The sequence below is a fragment of the Cervus elaphus genome, chromosome 12, assembly GCF_910594005.1.
Source record: "Cervus elaphus chromosome 12, mCerEla1.1, whole genome shotgun sequence".
Lineage (NCBI taxonomy): Eukaryota > Metazoa > Chordata > Mammalia > Artiodactyla > Cervidae > Cervus > Cervus elaphus.
Genome location: NC_057826.1, coordinates 88319391 through 88337936, shown reverse-complemented (window position 1 = coordinate 88337936; position 18546 = coordinate 88319391). Strand labels below are relative to the sequence as shown.

The 18546-nt window shown below is 36.6% G+C and overlaps 1 protein-coding gene across 4 annotated transcripts in view; it reads left to right on the top strand.

Moving 5' to 3' along the window:
- The window catches only part of TXNDC16 (thioredoxin domain containing 16), an 86301-nt gene that overhangs the window by 34097 nt on the left and 33658 nt on the right, over positions 1–18546 (top strand). For all 4 annotated transcript variants that reach the window (XM_043920762.1, XM_043920765.1, XM_043920764.1 and 1 more), the window contains 5 exons: positions 1436–1526; positions 5848–5998; positions 10577–10743; positions 11126–11186; positions 15774–15891. In XM_043920762.1, coding sequence (XP_043776697.1) covers positions 1436–1526; positions 5848–5998; positions 10577–10743; positions 11126–11186; positions 15774–15891 — 588 coding nt within the window. The remainder of the gene's footprint in view (positions 1–1435; positions 1527–5847; positions 5999–10576; positions 10744–11125; positions 11187–15773; positions 15892–18546) is intronic.

Sequence of the window (18546 nt, the reverse complement as noted above, 5' to 3'; positions counted from 1 at the left end):
GAAGAACTATAGAGCCTCTTGATGAAAGTGAAAGAGGAGAGTGAAAAAGCTGGCTTAAAACTCAACATTTGAAAAATGAAGATCATGGCATCTGGTCCCATCACTTCATGGCAAATAGATGGGGAAACAGTGGAAACAGTGAGAGACTTTATTTTTGGGGGCTCCAAAATCACTGCAGATGGTGACTGCAGCCATGAAATTCAAAGATGCTTGCTCCTTGGAAGAAAAGCTATGACCAACCTAGATGGCATATTAGAAAGCAAAGACATTACCTTGCTGACAAAGGTCCGTCTAGTCAAAGCTATAATTTTTCCAGTAGTCATGTATAGATGTGAGTTGGACTATAAAGAAAGCTGAGTGCCAAAGAATTGAAATTTTTGAACTGTGGTGTTGGAGAAGACTGTTGAGAGTCCCCTGGACTGCAAGGAGATCCAATCAATCAATCCTAAAGGAAATCAGTCCTAAATATTCATTGGAAGGACTGATGCTGAAGCTGAAACTCCAATACTTTGGCCACTTGATGTGAAGAACTAACTCATTGGAAAAGACCCTGATGCTGGGAAAGATTGAAGGTGGGAGAAGGGGACAACAGAGGATGAGATGGTTTGATGGCATCACCAACTTGATGGACATGAGTTTGAGCAAGCTCCAGGGGTTGGTGATGGACAGGGAAGCCTGGTGTAATGCAGTCCATGGAGTCACAAAGAGTCGGACATGACTGAACAACTGAACTGAACTGAACAATATGAAAACTGACTATTGATCTAATAAAAACTAGGACTATATTGGGCAAATTGAGGGGGTAGAATTGTGTACATTTTTGGAATGAGGTTTCAGAAAAGAGAGCTATTTATCATCTTTCATAGTGGGAAGTCAATAGACAATACTAACGCACACAAATAATCAGGAAATAAGAATTTAAGAGTGTCATTTAGGGATTTGGAGGTAAATACCTAAAGAAAGAGAAAGTTGAAAGTAGTTGTCCCTTAGAAATTGGAAATGGGGTCAAGGGTAGAGGAACTGTTCATTTTAAAAATATACCTTATAGAATTGTCTCTTTTTTGATAAGAATAAGTTTGATTAAAAAAGTAAGCCATAAATAGCATACAGACATATTCATGCATAAAATATAACATACAAAAGTGGTGTGGCGAATTCATATTCTCTTCCCTACTACTGGGAAAAAACTATCACAGATTTGTCATATAGCTTCAAGTATAACTCATTTTTAACTCCCTCTTAGTTCTGCTCTTACCTTGACTTGATTGGAACAGACTTTTTATAACTTCTTTAACTGCCTGCATGTTCCCAACTGAGATCCCTACAAAGGATTTTTCTTTAAACATAGTAGAGCATAAAAGGGTGTAGGAAAGTATTCAAAATAGAATCACACAAACTAACCGCTCCTCCCTCTCACCTCCCCTCTCTTTTTCAGAGCACAGAGCCGTCATGGAAGCCGCTTTTGTGTATGGGACCACACACCAATTTGTCTTAACCACGGAAATTGCCCTTTTGGAGAGTATTGGGTATGTATAAGAAACATAAGTAAACTATTTTAAGTGTCACTTATCTCACATTACTTTTCCAGCATTTCTGTCATACTCTCACAGCATGGACTAGATCTGAAAGGAATCATCAGCAGGTGTGAATATATAAATGAAACCTGACATCCTCTTCATTACTATCATGTGAAAGTGAAAGTTTCTCAATTGCGTCCAACACTTTGCGACCCCATGGACTATACAGTCCATGGACTTCTCCAGGCCAGAATACTGAAGTGGGTAGCCTTTCCCTTCTCCAGGGGATCTTCCCAACCCAGGGATTAAACTCAGGTCTCCCGCATTGCAGGCGGTTTCTTTACCAGCTGAGCCACAAGGCTGTACTAAAATGAGCTTAAAGATACAGAAGTGATGTTAAACTAAGGTGAACCAAGGCAATATGGGCAAGCCACAGATGTGATCCCTTGAGTGGTCATGTGTATTTTAGAAATATATCTACCCCAGTAATCAGATAGGGGATCAGATAACAGCTTTTATGACTAAGCTCTAGAGATTCTTTGAGAGTTGCATCAGTTACCATACCAGAAAAATCTTAAATATATTTGAGTACAATTTTGAACAGATGTTTTCTAAATGTTTAATTTTCTTGTCTAGTTTCTAGCTTACAGTTGTAGGTAGAGACCTTCTTTGGACTCTTTTTGGCTGGGCAACCTAGGGGTAAAGTTTTTCTTCTGTTTAGTACATAGGGACACAAGAGGCAGAGGAACACCAGTGCGTTTGAAAGACTTTTAAGTTTGACTTCAAAATATTTTTCAGGAAAATTAATACAAAGCAAGGCAAAAGGGTGATTGTGTGACCCTTTTAAAACTATGCAAGAGTATTTAATGAGTCCTCTTGCTCACCTCTCAGAAAATAGTGACTATTTGTTAAACCGCACACAAATCCCAGATGTTTTACAGTTTGGTAAATTTGGTTGTTAGTGCATAGAAAGCTGATAAAGTGAAATGGTTTTTTTTTTGGGGGGTGGGGTGTTGTTGGGAGTGCATAGGCAAAGAATGAAGTACTTGCAAAGAAAATTTATTGCTCTGTGCAACATCAATCAACATTCCTTTTTCCCTCTTCTTATTGAACTGCCATTCTGCTAGTTCCCTCATTAACGAGTTAAAGAAAACTTTGATGCATGTTTACTATTTGTATAAGAATTAATATTCTTGACAATTTGAGAATCATGCTGATAGTATCATAAAGCTCTATGATATGTAGTCACTGCATCTCAAGATACAATGAGCAGCAGTTTAGACAGCTACTTTGCTCCTGCCAGTGTAGACTGCCAAATTCCCATCTTGGGATGGGGGAACCCGGCTTTCTCAGTCCCGTGGTGATTCTGGGGTAGCCCCACAGTTTCTCTGAGGATTGTTTGTACTTTCTCTCCTGTTATAATCATCTTTATTTTTCTGCGAATGAACAATTGCTAATAACAGTGACATGCTTCAAATATAGAGGGTTGGTTATTTACTCTCAAGGTATGGGTCCTCTCATTTGTCTTACAAATCCTGTTCAGCAAGATCAGACTATACAGTGATCAGTGATTAAACATGTTAATGTTCTGGAAAGATTTTTGCTTGTCTCCATTTTTAAAATGAGAATTAAAAACAGTTATTCTGTTTTTCATAAATTTGTTAGTATATGACACATTGGAGAGGTTTATTCATGGCTAACAAAGTGGTGAGGAATCATACCTGGCCCCGATGTGGTAGGGAAGGACTGTGGATCCAGAATATGTAGTCAGTGGCTCAGATGGTAAAGAATTTGCCTGCAATGCGGGGGACCTTTGTTCAGTTCCTGGGTTGGGAAGATCCCCTGGAGGAGAGCATGGCAACCCACTCCAGTATTCTTGCCTGAAGAATCCTCATGAACAGAGGAGCTTGGTAGGCTTACAGTCCATGGGTTCACAGAGAGTTGGACACTGCTGAGCAACTAAGCACATGACATCACTTCTAGATGAAGTAGTTAACAATGACTTTGAATTGTCACCTAATGGAGGAGAAGTGTTAGTTGCTAAGTCATTTCCAAATCTTTGTGACCCTATGGACTGTAGCCTGCCAGCTCCTCTGCCCATGGATTTTCCCAGGCAAGAATACTGGAGTAGGTTACCATTCCTTTCTCCAGGGATCTTCCCAACCCAGTGACCGAACCTAGGTCTCCTGCATTGCAGGCAGATTCTTCACCATCTGAGCCACCAGGGAAGCCCCACCATTTAATGGAGGAGAGATGAATGTGTTTTTTCTTCCATCTGTTCTTTTTATTTTTTCTTTCCTTTGTTCATTCTTTCATTCAGCAATTATCTATTGAATGCCGTCTGTGTTCTAGGTACTGTTCTTCTTGCAGGGTGATAACTTTGGATAATCTTGTATATTAATAGTTATGTTGGGCCTGAGTATGTTTGAAATGGTTAAGAAGGGTATATGTGCTCTGTAATGACCTGCATGGGAAAAGAAGAGGATATATGTTTATGTATCACTGATTCACTTTGCCGTACACCTGAAACTAACACAACATTGTAAACCATCAAAACTCCAATAACAATTTTCTTTAAATGGTAAGAAAAGAAAAGGGTATATATGATGGGTAGTAAAAGAGGTAGCATGCTGTAGAGACACAAGTACTTTCTGCTACCTCCCCATATTCCCTTCTTAAAGTATCTGTGTATAGGCCAAGAAGGGTGTTACCCCTACTTCATACTTATCACAGTCTGTTAAGTCAGAGGTGGCCACCTGACCTAGAGTCAACCAATCCATGGGCTTACCTGAGCAAATGAGATGTCTTCTTCCAGGAACTTGGAATTGAACATGGGAGAAACTGGATTATACAGCACTTTAACTGTCTTGCTTACTGAATATTTTGCCCATGTAGAAGTAAAGCAGAAAGAGAGGGGAGCTAAAAAGTGTTAATGGCAAAATGAAGGACCCTGAACTCTTGCTGTTCAGATCTGTACATTTGTTCTCTGATCCAGTTACTTGGATTTTCCTTGTATTCTGTGAGATACCCTTCTAAACTAATAAGCTCCCCCTACCCCCACTTTTTTGGTTTCTGTTACCTACAACCAAATGATCTCTGATTAGATAACTTTCTGACATAATTTTATTATTTCATAAATTATGGTTTGTGGTCCAACCTCAGCTGGGTTATCTTGCTCTTAACACTTTCCATTCAGTAATATGTGACTGTTTATGGTTTCCCTAAAAAAAGTTATGTACTTTGACTGGGGCATTGGCTATATTGTTCCTATTGTCTGAAATACTCCTTAGTCTTATCTTCTTGGCGAAGTCATTCTCTTACTGTTTTTAATCTCTATGGTGATCTTCCTTTCTGTTGCCTTCCTTCTCTTCCCTGATTTGAGCAGAATGAAATGTTTCTTTGTTTCTTGTAGCACCCTGTATATTATAGTACTTATGAACCACATTTTTTTTAACCAAATATATGTCCTTTAGCCCATGCCCCTCAAGGATTTGAAATATCTTATTCATCTTAGTCTTTTACATTTAGCACAGGGCCTAACATAGTAGGCATTGAGTAATATAGAGTGATCATTTCTTTAATCATTGAATCTACTAGATATTACTTTGTAATGAAATTTGAAGTCAGTGAATCTTGGAGCTCAGTTGAAGCATGTGTCAATAATTAAAATAACATTGTAAAAATAAAAATTTGCAGTATTTTGCCAGACTGTACTAATGCCATATGGAGATTTATAGAATGTTATTTTAATTTTGGCAAACCTTACTTACTATAAGTTTATCTTTGAATTTTCATATTGAAGGGAATGCCAAAACTCAAATTATAAGCCACATTTGCTGGGTTTTCTAATATTTCAGATACAAACTCACTAACTCTCACAAAGTGTCACATGGTTTCTATCTTAAGGCATGTTTTGGCTGAAGTTTATTCAAAACAGATTTGGGTTTAAATTAAACCTAGAAGATTTGTGTTACAAAGCTTTATTTAGCATAGCTATAGAAAAGCAACTATATTTTAAGATAATCTCATTGTCCTCAAGGTGACAGTCTTTTATTTAAAAATAATTGTGTAGACCTGTCTCTGACCTAATTTAGAAGTTAGCATATGAAACAGTTCAGGAAAAAAAATTGCTTATACATCTCAAAAATTCCTTTTATTCTCTTTTTTTGCTTTGGTCCACTTAATTTTGTTATACTGTTTTAGGCTTTTACCAAAATAGTAATTCAAAAGCACGAAACTTAGGACAAAGAGATTTATTATGTCTTTCTGCATAGTAGAAGAATCACACATTGAACTTCAAGTTGGTCTGTCCCTCATTTTTAATTTGCAGCCCTGAGGATATAGAGTATCCACATCTCTACTTTTTTCACTGTAAACCAGTCTTGGACTTGACCCAGCCATGTAGGAGAATACTAATGAAGCAGTCACTGACTACACTGAACATTCATCAATTTATTAAGACAATGGAAGCACCTCTGCTGGTATGTGTCTTATTTAAATATGTTAGATAATTTGTATGTAAAATTTATTGTTTTGATTTACAGATATGCATTTAACTTAGATGAGCTATATCTTTTCCCCTTGAACATATTTATTTCATTTAGGCAGATTTAGGAGTAGTACCTTATTAAAGGTAGATTAGAGGATAAACTGTGTATTCATAAAATGGTATTTTAATGCCTTGAAGTGTTGTTTTGAACAACCCAGTATAGCATTGTGAATTATAATGGTAGTTATAATGAACTGTGGAACTATTCTGTGGTAGTTATGACATGTGACCATTCTAAGATCACAAAGATTACATCATAGGCTAAGAAAAGACCTCTTTTGATGAATGTTTTGATTCCTGTTTTGAAAGTTTATAAATATTTGCATTATAGCATTTTTGGTGTCTCACCTTCCTTAGTGTTAGCCTGGAAGAATCTTAGACTCAATGGGTGATCAACTGACTTCTCTCTGGAACTTTAAAGGGTTGTCCTGAGCATATGTATAACCTTCAATAGGCCTTCTCCCTCACCATGTCCTTTTTACATAAAAATTGTGCATATGTGCTATAAATAATTCAAACAGTGCAGCAAAGTATAAAGAATGAAAAATTTTAAATCCACTAATTCCCATCATTCAGAAATTAACTGTTAGATGCAACCAGTCATCTCTGCATCCATATAGATACATATAGATAGAGGGATGAATGGATTCATGGACATATATTGCATGAGCTGCTTTATAGTAAGAAGCATTATATTTAATCTTATTTGAATTTACTAGAAGAAAAAGAAACTGGTATGAAACTAGAGGAATTATGGAACTTTTGAGAAATTGTTTCATTAGAGGGCTGTTTAGGAACTACTGTCTTAAGTGTTGAAATGATTATGGAAAACACTGAGAAGTGAAAATTATTATTTTAAGAAAACTGCATATTTTCATTTTAGATAATACTGATTTACTCCTTGGTGTAAAAGATGAGAATATTAACTTCATATGTTTATTTCCATCTCAGTTCCTCTTTACCCTCCAGATTGTTGTTTTGTGTTAGTTTACATTGTAAAGGTTATAATATTTATATTGTGTTCTATAATCATAATTCCCATTTTTAAAAAAAGCCCTGCTTTCATATTTAAATAGATTCAGAGCTCATCAGTCCGAGCTCTACTGGCTTCATTCCTTAGTTCTTTATTTTGGTCAGTTTTTATTTAGTTGGATTTTGACTTCAAGCAACTAAGAAAAAACAAAACAGTATATAAGTCTTTTTCCTTTCTGTTCACATGGGAGAGGGAAATATTTACCTTATGTCCTTTGGGAGAAGATCCTCTGATTTTGGTTTGATCTTCCACTTCCCTACAAAGCCCTCATAAGTTCATTGTACAGTTCTTCATCATTTCTCTCCATCCTCATTTCCTTTTCTTCCAATGTTGATATTAAGAATTCTCAGGATTTTGTCTACTCACCAGTCAACATTATCTATAAACATTTATAAAAATGGAAGCTGTGATTCAGACTCTTTGATAAACTTCGGATGCATGATCATATGCATTGTTTCACTTCTAAACATATGAAAACAGATGCAGGTTGGAGAGTCTGTGTGTTTGTGTGTTAAGCAGATAGAGTTCCTGGACATTTAATTGTTGTAGATACATAGGACAGCTGCATCTTATTATCATGATAGGCTCTTTCTCGAAACCCAGCAACTTTGCTGTGAAGTTAAGCCTGAGGAGAAATCATGTGAAAAGAAATTGAGGCCCCTAGCCTGCAACTCTGCGCTCATACTAGTTAGCAATAGCTTGCTAACTAGCAAATGAGCCATTTTTAAAGTTGAACCTTCACCCTCTGGTCAAAATGCCCCACAAATGCAACGTGGGCCAGAGATGAGTTTGTAGACATATGGACAACAGAAATGATTCTTTTATTTTAAGCATTAGGGTTTGGGGTGCTTTGCTACATACACAATGATAGAGGCTCAGAACACACCCTCAATCTGTTTCCATGGCATTATGGCTCTTGATTTTTAAATCTGAATTTTCAGGTCAGATTTTCCTTTGAAGTTCCTGTCCCATGTATTTAACTACTTATTAGATGTCTCTCTCCTAAGCTCTACATGTCTGACATTAACATGTTGTCTTTTACCATCTGTTCTTGGTCCATTATCTTGGTTAATTTACTGTCCAGTCACTCATGGCAGAAGCCTAGAAAATCATTCTCAATTCCTGCGTCTGATTTTAGATCTGAAATATCTTCTTGAATTCTTCATTCTAACAGCCAGTACTTTAATCCAGGTTCTTCCTGTCTCTTGTGTACTGTTTTAGTAATAGGAATTGATCTGGTCTATATTCCTATATTTCACTCTCTTTAAGTTCATACTCCCTGTTGCTTGCATAGTAATATATTTTAAACACACATATATGATCTTGTTCTGATAATTTTTGTAGTTCCTAAATGGCTTCAATTATTTACAGAATGAAGGCCTACTTTCTTAGGAGGATACACATGGTTTTTAATGATATGGCCCTTTGCCAATTCTCCAGCCTTACTTGTCTGTTCACATTTTTACTTTTTAATATTGAATTGCTTATGGTTCTCCAAATACTCAAAGAAGAAACCAGGCTTTTCTGTTCCTTCAGGCTGTTATACCCATTCAGATCTTGACAATTCAGTTCTGTGTGGTTGTGAGACTGAGGTTTCTACCTTCTTGCTAGCTTATGGCTGGTGGTTGCTCTTAACTCCTATGGTCTGTTCTCAGATTCTGGCCATGTGGCCCTCTCAAAAAAAATTGCAAGTTTCTCCTTCAAAGCCAGCAGACAATCTTGCTGCATTGTGCTGTGATAGTCTTACATGGTATAATCTAATCAAGGGAATGACCATGCTGTGAGTACCATCCACGCTCAAGGAAACTAGGATTATACAAAATGTGTACAGCAGGAATTTTGGGAGTCATCTTAGAATTATGTCTACCATAGCTAAATACAGATTTCTCTCTGGAAACTTTAAGGATTAGAAAAATGATTCTCTATTATTAGAAAATTTGCAAGAAAGCATCTCTCTGCATACCTACTTTTATCCCCTATGCTGGTTTTATTCAGTGGGCTCTTTCAATCTGGCAGCTTGTGCTCCTTTAGCTGTGGGAAATTTCTGTATTTATTTCAGTGATGATTTCTTCCCTTCTGTTTTCTCCCTTCTCTCTTTCTGGGACTCCTGTTTGAACATTGGGTCTCTTGAACTAGTCCCTCAATTTTATTATCTTTTCTATTTTCCAGCTGTCTTTTGCCATACTTTCTGCAGATTTATTCAACTTTAGTTTTCATTTTTTGTGGATACAGTGTCTTCTCATCTTTTTGAGTTTATCGGTGGTGGTTTTCTGAACCTTTCTTCTTCCTGAATAATCTGTTTCCTCCATGTTACCTCTTTCATGTTAGAGGCTTTCCTCAGATGCTTATTACTCCTTGTTCATGATTTAGAATATGAAACTAAAGAAGTTGGCTGGAAATTCTGAGACTATGGTTCAGACTTGTTAACTTTGAGCTCCATAGGGTGGTTGGACCTGGGCAGGTTTTTGGTGAACCACAATGTCAGTAGCTTTAGGCTTTTACTTGTGGTTGTTCAAGATCCCCAGAGAAAGATCTTCCAGTTTTTCGCTGAAATACAGAAGTCTAGTTGCTAGCTTACCAGAAACTGAGTGGGGAGGGGCTAGAAGGAGTCTCAGCATTTGGTTGCTCAGTCCCTCTGCTTTGAGCATGGTATTCACACTCAGCTGTTCCTGCAGTCCCCCCAGATTTCTTCTGGTATGATGCAGGGGTAGTTGCCTAAGGAGTTAGGGAAGAGGATCTAGAGATCTAACTGCTTCTCCAAAGGTTTTGTCTGTTCTTTCTTACTCTAGAGCCTTCCTGCCATCATTCCCCTTCCCCTCCTTCTTTTCCTGTTCCAGAGGCTCCAGGCACTGACAGTTCCTGGGCTATTTTAGGATTCTGCAATTAAAGTGAAATTGTTTCTTATCCTTTCCTCTCATGGCTAAGATTTTGTTGTTCTCTAGCTTCTAAGACTTTGCTGCCTTTACTCTCTTCCTTTCTTCATGTATGTATGTTCATCTGTTTTGAAAAATCCTACTGCTGAAGTTGTCCTGGGATTTCTGGAAGGAGTGAAGTTAGATGTGTGTTCAAGCTGATGTCAGCTCAGATGTTCCTCATTGTTCTGTAATATGTCATTATATATGTTAAATTCTCATATGGAAGAATTTGTTATGTGTTTTGTTTTCATTTCAAATCTCTCTCTTTATTCATCGGCACCACAGTTTTATTCATTGCTTTTTTTGGTTTCTCTGATATCCTTATTCTTTATGGTTGTAAATATCTGTATAACTAGTTGTAAAATTTGTTAGTTTCATATGTTAGTTTAAATTATATAGGTACATGGGAGCATGAAACTTAGAAAACCATGAGACCATTTTTGCTAATTGTGGATTTATTTCACAGACTTGTTTTTTCACTTATTATTAGCAGGGTTTAAATCCAAATGTTGGAACATTATTATCACATAGTGAAGACGTTTTGTTCTTTTTCTAAATGAAGACTGAAGTTACTGGAGATCCTAGACAAGTTTCAACTGTTCATGTACAACTAGGATTACCACTGGTTTTTATTGTTGGTCAACAAGCTACTTATGAAGCTGATAGAACAACTGCAGAATGGGTTGCTTGGCGTCTTCTGGGAAAAGCTGGAGTTCTACTTTTGTTAAGGTATTTTAAGCATGGAATAGTAACTATTATCTATTTAGCAAGACACTGGTATTTTTCTTGGTCATCTGTTCACTGGTAAATAAATTCAAATCTCTAATAGATTCTAATATAGTTAGAGCCAGTTGCTGAGTTGAAATCTTTAATTATCAGCTTGATTAATAGTTAGACCTTTAAACTTTACTAAATGAAGGTGTAGGTTAAGATAGAGTATAGAAAACCTGGTCTGTATTTACATGAAAAATTTCTCAGTCTCACTAAATTGTAATCTTTTTTCATAAACATTTTTAGTATAAAATTTTCAGTTCAGTTTTAGATTGACTTCCTGGATGACTATTATTCTTGAGATTGGCAACATATAACATTTATTTCCATTTTGATAAAGGGACTCTTTGGAAGTGGACATTCCTGAGGATACTAATGTTATCGTCAGAAGAGCAGAAGAGGTTGGTCATTTTCTATATTGGTCTACAACGTGTGCTTATTTAAAAGAGGTTAATACACATGGTCCTAAAGTAACATATGCTTATTACAAAAAAATTCTATGAATTGCCACTATTCAGAGATAACTGTTGTTAATATTTTGGTGTGTTATTTTCATTTGTTAATCTCTTTTTCCGTGTGTGTGTGTATTTATATAAATATATGTATATCTACATATGCATATTTTTAAAGAAATTTAGATTCATGCTGTATACATCCTACCTTTCACATACAGTTATATTTCATTACTTGGTATTGTGCTGTGATGCCTGCCTTTAAACACTTGTTTTGGGCATCACTGATTTATTTCCCTTTGCTAAATCTCTGGAAGTAAATTTTGTTAAGTGAGATGTTTCTTTTTCAGAGCTCGGGCCTTTAACCACTTTTAATTAATCTTTTTTGTGATTTAAAAATTTCATAGATTATACTTCATTTAAAATTATTATTAACTATTGGCTGTATTCCTTATGCTGTACAATATATCCTTGTGACTTATTTATTTTATTCATGGTAGTTTGTACCTCTTAATTCCCTCCCCCATTCCCTCTTTCTACTGGTAACCATTAGTTTGTTCTCTGTATCTGTGAGTCTGTTTCTGTTTTGTTATATTCATTTGTTTTATGTTTTAAATTCCACATATAAGTGATAATGTACAGCATTTGTCTTTTTCTGCCTGACTTATTTCATTGAGCATAATATCCTCCAGGTCCATCTATATTATTGGAAATGACAAAATTTCATTCTTTTTTTATGGCAGAGTGATATTTCATTGCATATGTATGCCACATTTTCTTTACCCACTTGTCTGTTCATAGACACTTAGGTTGCTTCCATATCTTGGCTATTGTAAATAATGCTACTATGAAGACTGGAGTGCATGTATATTTTCAGATTAGTGTTTTTGTTTTACTCTTTAGCTTCTACTCTTTTATTTTTATTTTTTCATGTGTGAAGTTAATTGACTTTCATTTTTTTTTTCCCTGAATGTGATTTTTCTTTCTTTTCTTCCATGGAAAGGCATTTTATTAATAAAATAAAATATGTGTACATGTGTGTACATGTACAGTGTGTACATGTCAATAGGAATTTTAAAGACTTTTAAAATACACAGAAAAATTTCCCTCCAGAAATATTATCTTACCAAAAGGATTTAGAATTCCTTGTTCTTCATACATCTTTGCCAGTACTGAGTAGTAATCTTTAAAAAAAATTATTTCTATACACAAGAAGAGTTTCCATATTAATTTGCATGTCTTTGATAGCTTTGACTAGTGAGATCACCTGTATTTCCTTTGTAAATTTCTTAAATTTTTGAATTTCTTAAATTCTTAAAAATTTCCTTAAATTTTTCTTAATTAAGAACTCTTCAAAATATCTTCTAAATATTTTAAACATATGCTAAAAAATTGTTGATATGTTTACAAATGGTCAGATAGTTTAAACTTAAATTCTCTTGCATAAGTCTTTGGTATGAATACTGGATTCAGATATCAAGATTGCTGGGAGAAATATCAACAACCTCAGATACGCAGATGACACCACCCTTATGGCAGAAAGTGAAGAGGAACTAAAGAGCCTCTTGATGAAAGTGAAAGAGGAGAGTGAAAGAGCTGGCTTAAAACCCAACATTCAAAAAACTAAGATCATGGCATCTGGTCCCATCACTTCATGGCAAGTAGATGGGGAAACAATGGAAACAGTGAGAGACTTTATTTTCTTGGACTTGAGAGTCTCTTGGACTGCAAGGAGATCAAACTAGTCAATCCTAAAGAAAATCAGTCCTGAATATTCTTTGGAAGGACTGATGCTGAGCTGAAACTCCAATACTTTGGCCACCTGATGCGAAGAACTGACTCATTGGAAAAGACCCTGATGCTGGGAAAGACTGAAGGCAGGAGGAGAAGGGGACGACAGAGGATGAGATGGTTGGATGGCATCACCGACTCGATGGACATGAGTTTGAGCAAGCTGCAGGAGTTGGTGATGGATAGGGAAGCCCATCATGCTGCAGTCCATGAGGTCACAGAGAGTCGGTCACGACTGAACAACTGAACTGAACTGACTGCTGAATACAGAGTTAAAGAGTCAGAAGACTTGACTCCATTCTTGCTAGTTCTGGGCCCAGATAACTGAATTAACTTCTTCCAGCTCAGTTTTCTCTTTTGTGAAATAGTTATAAAACCTCTCCTTCTAACTTATAAGAAATATTATAAGACCAAATAGGAAAATACTTTGAGAACTGTAATACTGTTCAGATATGTGTACTGTGAGGTCATTATGCTTTGCTTTTAGATCAGGTAATGGAAAGAATACTTACTGAAGCTATTTTTTTTTTTTTTTTTTTTTACTATTAGATAAAGAGTTCCAAAATAGGACATTACTTTGTTATTGGGAAAAAGGTTTTATAGAAGAATTAAAGTTCATGCTGTTTTCCCAGTACATATAAAAGTTACATTTATACTATACTGTAGTCTGTTAAGTGTGCAATACTGTTATGTCTAAAAAAAACAATGTATGTACCTTTAGTTAAAAAATAGTTACTGCTAAAAAATGCTAACCGTCATCTGAGCCTCTCAGTTCAGTTCAGTTCAGTTCAGTCGCTCAGTCGTGTCTGACTCTTTGCGACCCAATGAATAGCAGCACGCCAGGCCTCCCTGTCCATCACCAACTCCCGGAGTTTACTCAAACTCATGCCCATCGAGTCGGTGATGCCATCCAGCCATCTCATCCTCTGTCGTCCCCTTCTCCTCCTGCCCCCAGTCCCTCCCAGCATCAGGGTCTTTTCCAATGAGTCAACTCTTTGCATGGGGTGGCCAAAGTATTGGAGTTTAGCTTCAGCATCAGTCCGTCCAATGAACACCCAGGACTGATCTCCTTTAGGATGGACTGGTTGGATCTCCTTGCAGTCCAAGGGACTCTTAAGAGTCTTCTCCAACACCACAGTTCAAAAGCATCAATTTTTCGGCGCTCAGCTTTCTTCACAGTCCAACTCTCACATCCATACGTGACCAATGGAAAAACCATAGCCTTGACTAGACGGACCTTTGTTGGCAAAGTAATGTCTCTGCTTTTTAATATGCTGTCTAGGTTGGTCATAACTTTCCTTCCAAGGAGTAAACGTCTTTTAATTTCATGGCTACAGTCACCATCTGCAGTGATTTTGGAGCCCAGAAAAATAAAGTCTCTCACTGTTTCCATTGTTTCCCCATCCATTTGCCATGAAGTGATGGGACTGGATGCCATAATCTTAGTTTTCTGAATGTTGAGCTTTAAGCCAACTTTTTCACTCTCCTCTTTCACTTTCATCAAGAGGCTTTTCAGTTCCTCTTCACTCTCTGCCATAAGGGTGGTGTCATCTGCATATCTGAGGTTATTGATACATCTTTTTGCTCATGGAGGGTCCTATCTTGATGCTGATGGCTGCTGAGTGATCAAGACAGTAGTTGCTGAAGACTGGGGTAGCTGAGGCAATTTCATAAAATAAGACAACAGTGAAGTTTGCCACACTGATTGACTCTTCCTTTCACAAATGATTTTTCTGTAGTATGCAATGCTAGTTGGTAGAATTTTACCCACAGTAGAACTTCTTTCAAAATTGGCTTCAATCCCCTCAGACTCTGCTGGTGCTCTATCAACTAAGTTTTTGTAAGATTCTCGATCTTTTGTTCTTATATCAACAGTCTCTAGAGCTGCTTCACCAGAAGTAGATTCCATCTCCAGAAACCACTTTCTTTGCTCATCTGTAAGAAACAGCTCCTCATCCATGCAAGTTTGATTGTGAGGTTGCAGCAGGGATAATTACTAAAATAATCTAGTGGTCTAAAATTGCATGTTTTAAAAAAGTTATGGTTGAGCCTTAGTGTAAGAAATTTTAATGGAATAATTTCAATGGAATATAATTTGGTATTCTTAAAATACCTGGGGGCCAGGTATTATTTTTATGTTTATGGCTAAACAGTCAATTGAACTTTGTAGTGGAATTATTTATTTATTTTTATTAAATTACTTTTTTCCCCCTTCTTTTTGGCCATGCCACACAACTTGTGGCATCTAAATTCCCCGACCAGGGATTGGACCCAGGCCAAGGCAGTGAAAGCCCCAATCCTAACTGCTAGGCCACCAGAGGCCTCTCTAGTGAAATTATTTTAGATTAAGTATTATTTTGAATGGTGGTGGTGGTTTGTTCACTAAGTCGTGTAAAGTATCAAAAGAATTTTGGTGCTATTTGCAATAAAATTGTATGTATTTGTATCTTGTATTGAGGTAGGACTTACTGTTATATGTAAAATACTTCAGATTTCAGCAGAATGTAACTGTGACAAGAAGCAAGTGAGACTTTCAGTTTCGCATTTTGCCCTCTTTTCTAGTAGCCTGCACTATCTTTCTATAATGTTTAGATACTTTTAATATTGTGGAGTTAATTTCCCATTTTTATTTTTAAGTATTAAAATTGAAACTCACAGGTTTAGTTTCATTTTAGTGTCAAGTAAAATATATTAAAATGGCTCATTATATTCTAGTCATATCTTTTAAAATTAATGTATTTCTAGGAAGCGCAAATGGAATTTTTGGCATTAAGTCATATTGATTTAATAGTATTCCATGTGGAAAGTACCATGTACATTGAGGAAATGAGCAAATATGAAGACATGGAAGATCTAAATATAGGTAATGTATTTTTTTTCCCCTTTATTTATTTATTTATTTATTTTCAGTGGGTTTTGTCATACATTGATATGAATCAGCCATAGATTTACACGTATTCCCCATCCCGACCCCCCCTCCCACCTCCCTCTCCACCCGATTCCTCTGGGTCTTCCCAGTGCACCAGGCCCGAGCACTTGTCTCATGCATCCAACCTGGGCTGGTGATCTGTTTCACCCTTGATAATATACATGCTGTTCTTTCGAAACATCCCACCCTCACCTTCTCCCACAGTGTTCAAAAGTCTGTTCTGTACTTCTGTGTCTCTTTTTCTGTTTTGCATATAGGGTTGTCATTACCATCTGTCTAAATTCCATATATATGTGTTAGTATGCTGTAATGTCCTTTATCTTTCTGGCTTACTTCACTCTGTATAATGGGCTCCAGTTTCATCCATCTCATTAGGACTGGTTCAAATGAATTTTTTTTAACGGCTGAGTAATATTCCATGGTGTATATGTACCACAGCTTCCTTATCCATTCATCTGCTGATGGGCATCTAGGTTGCCTCCATGTCCTGGCTATTATAAACAGTGCTGCGATGAACATTGGGGTGCACGTGTCTCTTTCAGATCTGGTTTCCTTGGTGTGTATGCCCAGAAGTGGGATTGCTGGGTCATATGGCAGTTCTATTTCCAGTTTTTAAAGAAATCTCCACACTGTTTTCCATAGCGGCTGTACTAGTTTGCATGGTAATGTGTTTTTTTGATGCTCATGTTCCCTTCCCATTTCTGCCCAGCATCCTTAAGGTCAGTGAAATTTCAATGAATTAACTTTCACATTCAAGAATATGAAGAGACCTGAAGAAATTAATTTTGAATCACATTTTAGCAAGTTGATTGGGTGAAAAGATACAAGGATGCTCTATTTTGCTTAGTGTGATACCTTTCATTATTATATGTTAGGCTTCTCTCTTTCCGCCTGTGCCTTTATCCTCTAGATCAGTTCTTTCAGTCCTACTGATCTATTCCATGTTTAAAAAGGACCCAGGAGCCACAATATGATATTTATTTTTGTTACTCCTGTTAGGGTATGAAATTCTGAAGACTGTAGTTATATTTGTAGTTGTAAATGAATCCAGTTGTTAACAGTAAAAGGAGTAAACTTTGATAACATTTTTATAATTATTTTTAATGTTATTTTAATAATATTAAAAATAATTATTAATGTTTTAACATTTGAACATTTAACATTAATATTTTAACATTAAATTAATTTTAACACAATGTCAAAATAATTTTAACATTAATTTTAAATTATTTTAACATAATTTTACCAATTCTGTTTTTCTTTTTATTGTTCTATCGCTTACATTTTGAAGTATTCTATAGTTTTCAAGGCTATTTCCCACACATTTTTTACTTTGATTGTTATCCTCTGAGTTAGCTGAGGTTACCTTCATTGTAGGTGAAGAATCTGTGTTTTGGCAGAATTCAATGATCTGCACAAAGTTACAAATGGCATGTGGAGCATTCTGACTTGAAATTTCACTTATGACCATTATCATTCCTGATACTTTATAACATATCCTATTCTGAAATTGCTCATTTGCTTTTCTCCCTTCTGTACTGGTCTATTATAAACTTCTAAGGCAGGGATTATGTCTTGTGCATTTACTAAATGTATCCTGTTTGTAAATTATTGAATTTTTATCATGAGTCCCATTGAGTAAATACTTTTTTTTTTTTTAATTTCATTGGTCAATACTTTCGCGCGCGCGGGACTTTCCTGGGGGTTTCCGCCCCTTTTTTTTTTTTTTTTTTTTATTTCAACTACAGAGGGCAGGTCTTTCACAGAACAGACTTTTGAACTTTGTGGGAGAATGTGAGGGTGGGATATTTCAAAAGAACAGCATGTATAGTATCTATGGTGAAACAGATCACCAGCCCAGGTGGGATGCATGAGACAAGTGCTCCGGCCTGGTGCACTGGGAAGACCCAGAGGAATCGGGTGGAGAGGGAGGTGGGAGGGGGGATCGGGATTGGGAATAAAGAGTAAATACTTTTTATGTAATCCTGTCATTACTAGTCCCAGGAAGGAAGGAATATGCATATTCTTTTCATGAGACCCGTTTATTATGATGGTCACAATCTGTATTATAAATTTAGTAAGGCCTCTGAGCTTTAACTGAGCTTCCCTGGTGGCTCAGACGGTAAAGCATCTGCCTGCAATGCGGGAGACCCAGGTTCGATCCCTGGGTTGGGAAGATCTCCTGGAGAAAGAAATGGCAACCCACTGCAGTATTCTTGCCTGGAGAATCCCACGGACGGAGGAGCCTGGTAGGCTATAGTCCATGGGGTCGCAAAGAGTCGGACATGACTGAGCAACTTCACTTTCACTTTCACTGAGCTTTAATTGATACATGACCAGCTTCATGGTTTGAGCACTGCTCTAGTTTTCTGGTATACAGAGGTTAGAACTGCTAATGATTTAAGCCAGAGTTCTTCTCCGTAGCATCATCATTGTATAGGCAGACCTGTGTTCTGGTCTCTTGCTCCTTGCTTTATTCCTATCATCTTTAATATATTCAAACTTTCAAAGTCATAGGAATCATCCAAGTGTCAGTTTAATAGGATTCCTGTCCTCAGTGGAAGTTGCCTTTTTCAAAATTTTGTTGCC